The 12,295-nt window shown below is 40.2% G+C and overlaps 1 protein-coding gene across 1 annotated transcript in view; it reads left to right on the forward strand.

The window, feature by feature from the left end:
- The window catches only part of LOC134341068 (nucleolar transcription factor 1-like), a 113,824-nt gene that overhangs the window by 54,806 nt on the left and 46,723 nt on the right, over positions 1 to 12,295 (forward strand). Inside the window, exons 12-13 of the mRNA XM_063038818.1 lie at positions 2,214 to 2,369; positions 11,071 to 11,235. Coding sequence (XP_062894888.1) covers positions 2,214 to 2,369; positions 11,071 to 11,235 — 321 coding nt within the window. The remainder of the gene's footprint in view (positions 1 to 2,213; positions 2,370 to 11,070; positions 11,236 to 12,295) is intronic.

Consider the following 12,295-nt stretch of genomic DNA (forward strand, 5'->3'; position numbering starts at 1 on the left):
TATCCTCAGTCACACACTGTTGTACTTGAACATAGGGTTGCCATCTGTCCTGTTTTTGCCGGGACATCCTGTATATTGGGCTAAATTGGTTTGTCCCATATGGGACCGCCTTGTCCCGTATTTCCCCCCGCTAAGGTAGAGCGTACCTATGAAACATTTCATAAGCGGAAATCTGAAAAGCGAAGAAGCAATTGCCATTAATTTATATAGGAAAAATTTTTGAGCATTCCCAGACCCAAAAAATAACCTAACAAATCATACCAAATAACACATAAAACCTAAAATAACACTAACATATAGTAAAAGCAGGAATGATATGATAAATACACAGCCTATATAAAGTAGAAATAATGTATGTACAGTATAGTTGGGAAGATTAAGCCAAAACCGATTTGTGGGGAAAAAATCAATACGTACACACATGCGCACACAGGTGCTCACACAAGGCTTCATGGTCATGGTAGACTTCCCTGGGGTAAAGTGTCCCGGGATTTGACTGCTAATTTTGTCCCTTATTTGGGAGTGAGAAAGTTGGCAACCCTTTGTAAAAGACATGTTGAGGTGAGTTTAACCCTACTTGAAGTTTGGGGCCCCTGAGTTGGAAGGTGAGTGGTTGGGATAATGATCAAGAAAATAGGGTTGTCCTTCTATTCTGAGGCTGTGCCATTTGATTCTAAACACCCACTAAGCAAAAATACTCTCCATATCCACTTTGTCTGGGCCTTTCAATATTCAGTAGGTTTAATTGAATAACCTTAATCTTCCAAACTCCATCAAATTCAGGCCCAGAACCGTCAAATGTCCTCCATGCATTAATTTTTAATATCTGGAATCATTCTTCCGAACTTGTTCTGGACCCCCCTCCAATCCCAGCACATTTGTTCTTAGATAAGGACCTGAAGTTGCTCCAAATTCACTGAGGGGCCTTACCAATGCTTTACATCCTGGCTCTTATATTCTAATTCTATTGAAATGAATGCTAACACTGATTGAATTTGCCTTCTTTACCATCAACTCAATCTACAAATTAGCCTTTAGGGAAATCTGCACAAAGTCTCCCAAGTCTGATTTTTGAATCTTCTTCCAGTTTAGGAAATAGTCTACACCTTTTTGTTTTCCTTCCTCCAAAGTGCATGATTATCTAAATAGATGGCAATGTGAAAAGAAGTGGTCCCAATATTGACCCCTGCTGAATGATAGTAGTCACCAGCAGCCAGCTAGATAAGGCCCTCTTTATTCGCACACTTTGTCCTTATCTTACTAGTTAGGCATTGTTCTAACTGTCTTAGTTTCTTTCCTGTAATATCATGGGCTCTTTAACTCGTTTAGCTGCCTCATGTGCAGAGCCTTATCAATGACCTTCTGAAAATCCAAGTAATAAACTGATGCCCAATCAATATGTAGTTAGGTGATTATTTATGTATTTTTATTTAACTGAATGCCTTCTTCTCCTACAACAATTTGTGCTGCCTTAGTTATCTATTGAACTGGGTATTACATTTTTCATGTGGGGATATCTATGCAGCAGCATTGCTAAGAGTTCAGTGCTTATGTATATGCATGGCAATTTAAAGTGCTGCCAGAGTAGTAAGAATAACCTTGTTCACTAACTTGGTGTACCCTTACAGGATTCTGTTTATCCTTCTATGTTCAAAACGCTGGATACCAAAAGCTTGGCAATGATAATCATTTAATAATATGACTGAATGTTTTGTTCCATTCCTTTGAAAATCAAATTTTTTACTGTTTGGGTACCGTAATTAGAACTAAATATGAATCCAGACAACTCCACTTAATTATTCATCTTTTGAATAACTTCTAAATATTTCTGCTCTGAGCTGAAATAATGATCGATGTGGGTAGATTAGTTACATACATCATACATTTCAGTGGTAATTAAAAAGGCAAATAGACAGCTTGGCAGGAAAAATCTGCTTTGCAGAATCTCCTGTATTGTATTTACCGGAATGGTAGGCATTAGAGGAAAATTGATAATGTGCATTTGGTCCTCTGCACCCACAAGAGTTCATCCACATCTGGATAGGCTCGAGCTTTGTTTTCATGCATCACAGTTTGAGGTATGTGTCGTGATGTCCTTTGTGGGAAAGTGGTTCTGAATTAAATAGGACCAAGGGAGAATGGTAAAGGAAGTGAAAGACCAGCTGCTGTAGTACGCAAATGGTTAAAGGGTCTCTTCTCACGTTTGTTATCAGACAACTACTGACAAACCAAAGCGTCCAATCTCTGCCATGTTCATTTTTTCGGAAGAGAAGCGCAAGAAGTTGCAAGAGGAGGAGCCAGAACTCTCGGAAAGTGAACTGACACGAAAATTGGCCAGGATGTGGACTGAGCTCTCTGAGAAGAAAAAGGTAATAATTGTTCTGTGGCTAACAATTTCCGCAATGTAGACTGCCATTACAGATTGAATAATGCAGTTATATACTTGTATTTATGGTGCATATTAATAAACCAGGAAGTTGAGCAGCTCATTGAGGCCTCAAATATTGAGGTATTAGTCAAGGGTAGTAGATATAGGGAAATTGTATTGAATTTATGTGATCTGGATAGGACACACTTTCAGTTACCTGAGTTTTTATAACAGCAGAGGATGTTGGTTAGTCTTGTCAAGTGACATTGTAGCATTACGGTTAGCATAATGTTTAACAGCAGGGGTCGGCAACCTTTTTGCCTCTGTGGGCCAGATCGTGTATTAATGAGCCGACGATGGGACAGATAAATGCGATAAAAACCTTGAAATATGGGGATTATCCATTTAAATACATCTAGTTATGTTTTGCCTCAAATTAATGTATAACACATGCTAGAAAATCATTTGTGCTTAATCAAGGCTGCCAATTAGTAATCAAAGAACTGAGTTTAGTTTTTCTGTCCCACCATTGCTGGTGCCCCATCAGTTGTGATGCCAATTAGCTTCGACACATTAAGTTTCATTTCAGACATCATTTTCAACAAAGGTTCAAAAATGTCTGCCCCAGTAACCGTCTCCTTCACAGGAATTAGTTGAAAAAACATTTCAAAAATTTGAAAAGTTGAGGTCACTGCTCGCACAAACACTGCAAGTTGCGCAGTGTCTCTCAAGTCTGTGCTCTCATCAAGCGCAATTGAAAAAAAAATGCAATTCGTTGCACGCATCCCTTAAACAATTTTTAACATCTGCTGACATTTCTTCAACTCGCCATGTGATCGTTCTTGCTGACAGGCTGATAGATGCAAATAAAGATTTCTTTTCAGGACAAACAATATCCACCACTGCCAGTAAACGTTCTTTGATAAACTCTCCATTTGTAAAAGGCTTCATCTTTTCTGCAGTACGTTTTGAGACTTCGTAGCTGGCACGGGTATTTCCTTCATTTTCACTGCTTTTTTGGCACTCAGTGTCTACCTTCCTGCGTTTTGCATTCGTTGCCACTGGAATTTTATCAATGATTTTATTTCGAAACACGAGTTATTCAACAAGTATCGTAGCACATGTAAATATCTGGATATTTAGCGTGGATTTCTTGTTAAAACACAGTAGCGCTGTTTCTGTTTACAAATTTGAACAATCCCATCTGAAAATCTGCAGGTGCACTGAGAGTATCTAATACAAATTAGTAAGGTAGTCTGCCTTCCCGTCATTCGTATATACCAGTGTTTGGTTTGGAACAAAACGGAACCTGCAGCCAGTGTAACAAGACACCATGCATGTCCATCAGTGAGGTCGCGTGAAACACTCAGAATAAGGAAAAATCGCTCGTGGGCCGGAAAAGCGTAGTATCCCAATATTTGCTCACAGGCCGGATCTGGTTGCCTATCCCTGGTTTACAATATCGTAATCACTGATTGGGATTCAATTCCTGTCGTTATCTGTAAGGGGTTTGTGTACCGTGATACCATATTTGTTTGCATGCTCTGATTTTCTCCATATTCCAAAATCATATGGATTAGTAATTAATTGACCAAATGGGTGCTGCTGAGTGGCCCATGCCTGTTGGGCTGGAAGGACCTGTTTATCATGCTGAATCTGTAAATTAAATAAAAATAATAAAATAAAAATATAATTTGCTAATGTTTTGGACTTGAGCAGCACAGATGTAACTGGAGTAAATGATGGCACTCCATTATTATGTCTGATTCAGTCTTTCAAATCCCATCAAAATAAAACCTCCAATATTTTAGGATTCATAGACTGACTGCAAATTTTGTTACGCAAGTAGATGGTATTTGTCAAAAGCAGAAGGAAGTGAAGATGTGATATTTTCCAAGCTTTAATACATTTTGGTTTGGGAGTGAAGAAATCTATACTGTGCAATTTTATTCCATTTGCACATCCTATTTCAAATAAAGGTTTTTGAAGTTGCTACCTTCTTTTGTATTCTGAAGGTCACACAACTACTCTGTCTTGCTCCTATTAATTAGAACTACAGTCAATGTCAAATTTTTGCTGCCTGTGTGTCGTTATTGACTCTGTAATATTGTTTAAAGCAAATTTCAACACTTTCTATGTATATGGAAGTACTATGTAAGAAACTGTTTTTTAATTTCCTCTTTTTATTTCCCTTTTCTATTATTCATTGTTTTATCATTTACTTTGTTTCCTAGCCTCCCTGTTTGGTGTAGTGGAATTGTATGGTTGCCTTACTCTGCAATATGCATTTGACCATGCACAGAAGAATATTGTGTAATAGTTGCATTTTCTTTCCTTCCTAGTCATCATGCTTCCTGTTTTATGGTGTTCTCGGATATCCATGGTTTGTAGATTGTAATTAAAGGGGGAAGAGGTTAAAGATCCTATATGATAAATTCTAAGACTTTTCTTTAAAGATTTTATCTCATTCCACTATATGTACATTGAACTGAAATGTGTTAGTGCATAACCAGTGTTATAGGAAGTTTAGATTGTTGCAGTGAAATATGTGCTGAGGCGCAAGATTAAAAGATGATAGTTTAATATTTGAGCAGCACATAAAAGAACTGGAGCAGTTCAGGAAGGTAGGCAGCATTTATGACGGAAATGGAGCTGATGTTTCTGTTATTTCATTAGGCCGTTCGTTAGTCAAGTCCTGATGTGAGTAGGGTTTTGAACCAAGTCATTGACTTTCATTTTCTTTGCTAGATACTTGCTGATCCACTGAGTTATTCCAGTTGCTTTATATGATGCTTTAGATTTCTAGCATGCGCATCTGCAGCCTTTCGTGTATCACAGATTTATGCAGCATACCCATTTGTAGCGCTAGACATCAGCTGCATTACAATTACAAGCAGACTAAAATACGGGCTGAAGTTTGGGTTCCTAATTGGGACAGACCAGTGGCGTTTGAGTCCACTGTTGGTGTGGCAGGACCCCAGCTGCCATCACTGAAGATTGCTTATTGTTTATTGCTTATTGCTTATTGTTGCATGGGCTGACTGATATAGACCAGGTTAGGCCTTGGATCCCCAAACCCTGAGAGTCACTCAGTGTTAAAGCTGTTAATGATGATCTTTGTTCACAACAATTGGTGCTACGTACATGAAAGAATTAAAGATGCTTTTCTTCTAAAAATAATACATGTAATTTAGGTGTGTAAGTTTTCTATTTTTCACCTATTGGTTGATATCTCTTCTTTAATTATTGGGGATGAGGTTGCTTTGACAGTCGAGGTGAAGGATAATCCGAAAAGCTTCTACAGGTATATTAAGAACAAAAGGATAGTAAGGGATAAAATTTGTCCTCTTGAAGATCAGAGTGGTCGGCTAAGTATGAAACCAAAAGAAATGGGGGAGATCTTAAATTTTTTTTTTGTGTCTGTATTCACTAAGGAAACTGGCATGGAGTCATTGGAAATAAGGCAAACAAGTAGTGAGGTGATAGAACCTATAGAGATTGAGGAGGAGGAGGTGCTTGCTATCTTGAGGCAAATCAGAGTAGATAAATCCCCAGAAACTGACAGGGTATTCCCTCGGACCTTGAAGGAGACTAGTGTTGAAATTGCAGGGGCCCTGGCAGATATATTTAAAATGTCGGTATATATGCTGAGGTGCCGGATGTTTGGAGGATAGCTCATGTTGTTCCGTTGTTTAAAAAAGGCACTAAAAGTAATCCAGGAAATTATAGGCTGGTAAATTTGACATCGGTAGTAAGTAAATTATTGGAAGGAGCACTGAGAGATAGGATCTACAAGTATTTGGATAGACAGGGACTTATTAGGGAGAGTCAACATGGCTTTGTGCATGGTAGGTCATGTTTGACCAATCTATTGGAGTTTTTCAAGGAGGTCACCAGGAAAGTGGATGAAGGGAAGGCAGCGGATATTGTCTACATGGACTTCAGTAAGGCCTTTGACAAGGTCCTTCATGGGAGGTTAGTTAGGAAAATTCAGTCGCTAGGTATACATGGAGAGGTAGTAAATTGGATTAGACATTGGCTCAATGGAAGAAGCCAGAGACTGGTAGTGGAGGATTGCTTCTCTGAGTGGAGGCCTGTGACTAGTGGTGTGCCACAGGGATCAGTGCTGGGTCCATTGTTATTTGTCATGAATATCAATGATCTGGATGATAATGTGGTAAACTGGATCAGCAAATTTGCTAATGATACAAAGATTGGAGGTGTAGTAGACAGTGAGGAAGGTTTTCAGAGCCTGCAGAGGGACTTGGACCAGCTGGAAAAATGGGCTGCGAAATGGCAGATGGAGTTTAATATAGACAAGAGTGAGATATTGCACTTTGGAAGGAGAAACCAAGGTAGAACATACAGGGCAAATAGTAAGCCACTGAGGAGTGCAGGAGAGCAGAGAGATCTGGGAATACAGATACAGAATTCCCTAAAAGTGGCGTCACAGGTAGATAGGGTCGTAAAGAGAGCTTTTGGTACATTGGCCTTTATAAATCAAACTATTGAGTGTAAGAGTTGGAATGTTATGGTGAGGTTGTATAAGGCATTGGAGAGGCTGAATTCGGAGTATTGTTATATTGGTGAGACCCGATGCAGACTGGGAGACCGCTTTGCTACATTGGTGAGACCCGACGCAGACTGGGAGACCGCTTTGCTGAACATCTACGCTGTGTCCGCCAGAGAAAGCAGGATCTCCCAGTGGCCACACATTTTAATTCCACATCCCATTCCCATTCTGACATGTCTATCCACGGCCTCCTCTACTGTAAAGATGAAGCCACACTCAGGTTGGAGGAACAACACCTTATATTCCGTCTGGGTAGCCTCCAACCTGATGGCATGAACATTGACTTCTCTAACTTCCGCTAAGGCCCCACCTCCCCCTCGTACCCCATCTGTTACTCATTTTTATGCACACATTCTTTCTCTCACTCTCCTTTTTCTCCCTCTGTCCCTCTGAATATACCTCTTGCCCATCCTCTGGGTCACCCCCCCCTTGTCTTTCTTCCGGGACCTCCTGTCCCATGATCCTCTCGTATCCCCTTTTGCCTATCACCTGTCCAGCTCTCGGCTCTATCCCTCCCCCTCCTGTCTTCTCCTATCATTTTGCATTTCCCCCTCCCCCTCCAGCTTTCAAATCCCTTACTCACTGTTCCTTCAGTTAGTCCTGACGAAGGGTCTCGGCCTGAAATGTCGACTGCGCCTCTTCCTATAGATGCTGCTTGGCCTGCTGCGTTCACCAGCAACTTTGATGTATGTTGCTCGGAGTATTGTGTCCAGTTTTGGTTACCAAATTACAGGAAGAATATTAATAAGGTGGAAAGAGTGCAGAGAAGGTTTGCAAGGATGTTGCCGGGACTTGAGAAACTGAGTTACAGAGAAAGGTTGAATAGGTTTGACTTATTCCTTAGAATGTAGAAGAATGAGGGGAGATTTGATAGAGGTATATAAAATTATGATGGGTATAGAAACACGGAAAATAGGTGCAGGAGCAGGCCATTTGGCCCTTCAAGCCTGCACCGCCATTCAGTATGATAAGGCTGATCATCCAACTCAGAACCCTGTACCAGCCTTCCCTCCATACCCGTGCAATCCCTTTAGCCACAAGGGCCATATCTAACTCCTTCTTAAATATAGCCAATGAACTGGCCTCAACTGTTTCCTTTTAGGACCGAAATGAGGAAAAACTTCTTCACCACTCTCTGTGTGAAGAAGTTTTTCCTCATCTTGGTCCTAAAAGGCTTCCCCTTTATCCTCAAACTGTGACCCCTTGTTCTGGACTTCCCCAACATCGGGAACAATCTTCCTTAATCTAGCCTGTCCAGTCCCTTTAGAATTTTATATGTTTCAATAAGATCCCTCCTCAGTCTTCTAAATTCCAGCGAGTATAAGCCTAGTGGATCCAGTCTTTCATCATATGATAGTCCTGCCATCCCAGGAATCAATCTGGTGAACCTTCTTTATACTCCCTTTATGGCAAGAATGTCTTTCCTCAGATTAGGGGACCAAAACTGCACACAGTACTCCAAGTGTGGTCTCACCAAGGCCTTGTATAACTGCAGTAGTACCTCCCTGCTCCTGTACTCGAAACCTCTCGCTATAAATGCCAGCATACCATTTGCCTTTTTCACCGCCTGCTGTACCTGCATGCCCACTTTCAATGACTGGTGTATAATGACACCCAGGTCTCGTTGCACCTCCCCTTTTCCTAATTTGCCACCATTCAGATAATAATCTGTTTTCCTGTACTTGCCACCAAAGTGGATAACTTCACATTTATCCGCATTAAATTGCGTCTGCCGTGAATTTGCCCACTCACCCAACCTATCCAAGTCACCCTGCATCCTCATAGCATCCTCCTCACAGCTAACACTGCCGCCCAGCTTCGTGTCATCCGCAAACTTGGAGATGCTGCATTTAATTCCCTCATCTAAGTCATTTATATATATTGTAAACAACTGGGGTCCCAGCACTGAGCCTTGCAGTACCCCATTAATCACTGCCTGCCATTCTGAAAAGGTCCCGTTTATTCCCACTCTTTGCTTCCTGTCTGCTAACCAATTCTCCATCCACATCAATACTTTACCCCCAATACCGTGTGCTTTAAGTTTGCAAACTAATCTCCTGTGTGGGACCTTGTCAAAAGCCTTTTGAAAATCCAAATATACCACATCCATTGGTTCTCCCCTATCCACTCTACTAGTTACATCCTCAGAAAATTCTCTGAGACTCGTCAGACATGATTTTCCTTTCACAAATCCATGCTGACTTTGTCTGATGATTTCACCGCTTTCCAAATGTGCTGTTATCATATCTTTGATAACTGACTCTAGTATTTTCCCCACCACAGATGTTAGGCTAACCGGTCTATAATTCCCCGGTTTCTCTCTCCCTCCTTTTTTTAAAAAGCGGGGTTACATTAGCCATCCTCCAATTCTCAGGAACTAATCCAGAAACTAAAGAGTTTTGAAAAATTATCACTAATGCATCCACTATTTCATGGGCTACTTCCTTAAGCACTCTGGGATGCAGACCATCTGGCCCTGGGGATTTATCTGCCTTTAATCCCTTCAATTTACCTAACACCACTTCCCTACTAACATGTACTTCCGTCAGTTCCTCCATCTCACTAGACCCTCGGGCCCCTACTATTTCCGGAAGATTATTTATGTCCTCCTTAGTGAAGACAGAACCAAAGTAGTTATTCAGTTGGTCTGCCATGTCCTTGTTCCCCATGATCAATCCACCTGTTTCTGACTGTAAGGGACCTACATTTGTCTTAACCAATCTTCTTCCTTTCACATATCTATAAAAACTTTTACAGTCAGTTTTTATGTTCCCTGCCAGCTTTCTCTCATAATCTTTTTTCCTTTCCTAATTAAGCCCTTTGATACTATCCCTAATTTCCCTTGTCAGCCACGGGTGCACTACCTTCCTTGATTTATTCTTTTCCCAAACTGGGATGAACAATTGTTGTAGATCATCCATGCGATCTTTAAATGCTTGCCATTGCATATCCACCCGTCAACCCTTTAAGTGTCATTTGCCAGTCTATCTTAGCTAATTCACGTCTCATACCTTCAAAGTATAGAGTGAATGCAGCAGGCTTTTTCCACTGAGGCTGGGGGAGAAAAAACCAGAGGACATGAGTTAAGGTTGAAGGGGGGAAAGTTAAAAGAGAACATTGGGGGGGGGGCTTCTTCACACAGAGTGGTGGGAGTGTGGAATGAGCTGCCAGATAAAGTGGTAAATGCGAGCTCACTTTTAACATTTAAGAAAAACTTGGACAGATACATGGATGAGAGGTGTACGAGGGGATATGGTCCAGGTGCAGGTCAGTGGGACCAGGCAGAATAATGGTTTAGCATAGCTAAGAAGGGCCAAAAGGCCTGTTTCTGTGCTGTAATGTTTCTATGGTTCATTGTGCGGCACTAGGTTTCACCATGCAGGCTTCACAACCTAAAAGCTAGGAATCAGAGTATATTGCCATAAATATTTTTACACTGAACATGGTTAAATTGTAGGTAATATGCAGTATTTTAAACTGAATAAAAGAGTTGATATTTTGTGTTTAAACTCTTCATCAGGACAGGACAGGAAAGGAAGGAGATGGATTTTCCCAACTTTTGCTTTGCTTTGCTTTGTTTTGTTTTATATTTTAGGCACAGTATCATTAATGGAGAGTCTCAATTTATTCCATGTATGGGATGTTTGTAGTTCAAGACTGACATGAATAGTATCCATATCTTGTTCCAATGCCTTTGTTTGTAGTGTTTGAACCAGAGGTAAACTTGTTACTGACTAAATCAAAGATATTCAAAACTCCCATTTTATCATGCACCTTGGGTTTCTGTATGGTGGTAAGACCTACAAGGTTAGAACTGAGTTTGCAAGGCAGTGAGCAGTAAAAGTGCTAAAGGTGTTGCAGAAATGTGAATTTGTGAAAGGGAAAATGGCAGATTGTTGTCCCCTAAGGGTGATACTAGTAAATTTAGTATTTTCATTTGGCAATCCTTTGAAAGACCTTGTAAAATTCATGCGTAATTTTAGTTGGAATGGAATATTATAAAATGATACCATAGATAATCAATAATCCAGCAAAAAGTAGCTCTCAAAACTGTGAGCTAATATTGTTACTATGTCTAAAGGAAGCGGTAAATTTTTTAAAGAACTTATTAAAGTTTTTGCTGCAACAGGAAAAATATCGACAAATGGAGGCAGTGGCAAAAGCTGAATTGGAGCAGAAAAGGCAGAGCTATGGAAAAGGCTTTGCTGTCCGTGGAAAACTGCCAGAACCACCCAAGACTGCAGAAGACATCTGGCAACAGAATGTGATTGGCGATTATCTGGTCAAGTACAGGGTATGCATTAGTCTAGTTGTTAGAATAGAGAGGAAGCAACCTCTTTAAATGGATGGTGATCAAGGCTACTTACCAAACTTGCAGGACTATGCATCCTGGTGGGAGGTTTGAAATGCTGGCAGAGACCAGATAGTTCAATGCATGTTTGTGCTCTTAACATGGAGGAACCTCCTGCTGTACAGTTTTTCCAAGAGGTTCCGTTAGCTTTTTTTTTACATGGTCATCAGAGCAGCTCCATCCACTACTGTAACTACTCTAATTTAGCTGCATTTTCTGCTTCCTTAATTATAGTATATCAAACAACCATCACCCCTCACTTGCTTCCATGACCTGGATCAAACTATCTATCTGGATTCTTCTGTTATGATTATGTGCAGTAAATGTTCCCACAATGTGGTTGAAAGTGCACTTTGAAATGTAATGTTGCAAAGATCACCTAACACCCCTCCCCAATAAAGGTTTTCTGTAAATAGCAAATTAGCAAAGCTATGATTATGAAACTTGCTCCATTGTAATTATTAATGCAGAGTACTCTGCATTCCTTTATTTTTAAAATTATAACTTAGTTTTATTTGGTTTCTTGGAATGCCTTCAACAGTTTAGAAATAAAGAATCAACTGAACTAATTTTTTGTCCATTTGACATGTTTCCCAAATATGATTACCCTCCACTACAATTTGAGATTGCTGTGCTAACTAAACAGTTGAAATCTTGTGTTAATGAAAGACCATTAATAGTACTAACACAGCAACAATACTTGGAATTTTAACTTTTTACAAACACAGCCCTTCAGGACTAATCCTGAATACATTAGTCCTGACGAAGGGTCTTGGCCTGAAATGTCAACTGTACCTCTTCCTAGAGATGCTGCCTGGCCTGCTGCGTTCACTGGCAACTTTGATGTGTGTTAGTAACATCTCCCTCAGCTTTTGAAATGAAGAATTCAATCGTATCAAGCTTTATGTTTATTTAAACTGAGCTGTTGAACGTGGTGAGTTTTAAATGCTCAAGTTTGTGACACTCTTGATAACATCCTTGAATTTCTTCTGGAAAATTTCCA

This window comes from Mobula hypostoma, chromosome Y (genome assembly GCF_963921235.1).
Source record: "Mobula hypostoma chromosome Y, sMobHyp1.1, whole genome shotgun sequence".
Taxonomy (NCBI): domain Eukaryota; kingdom Metazoa; phylum Chordata; class Chondrichthyes; order Myliobatiformes; family Myliobatidae; genus Mobula; species Mobula hypostoma.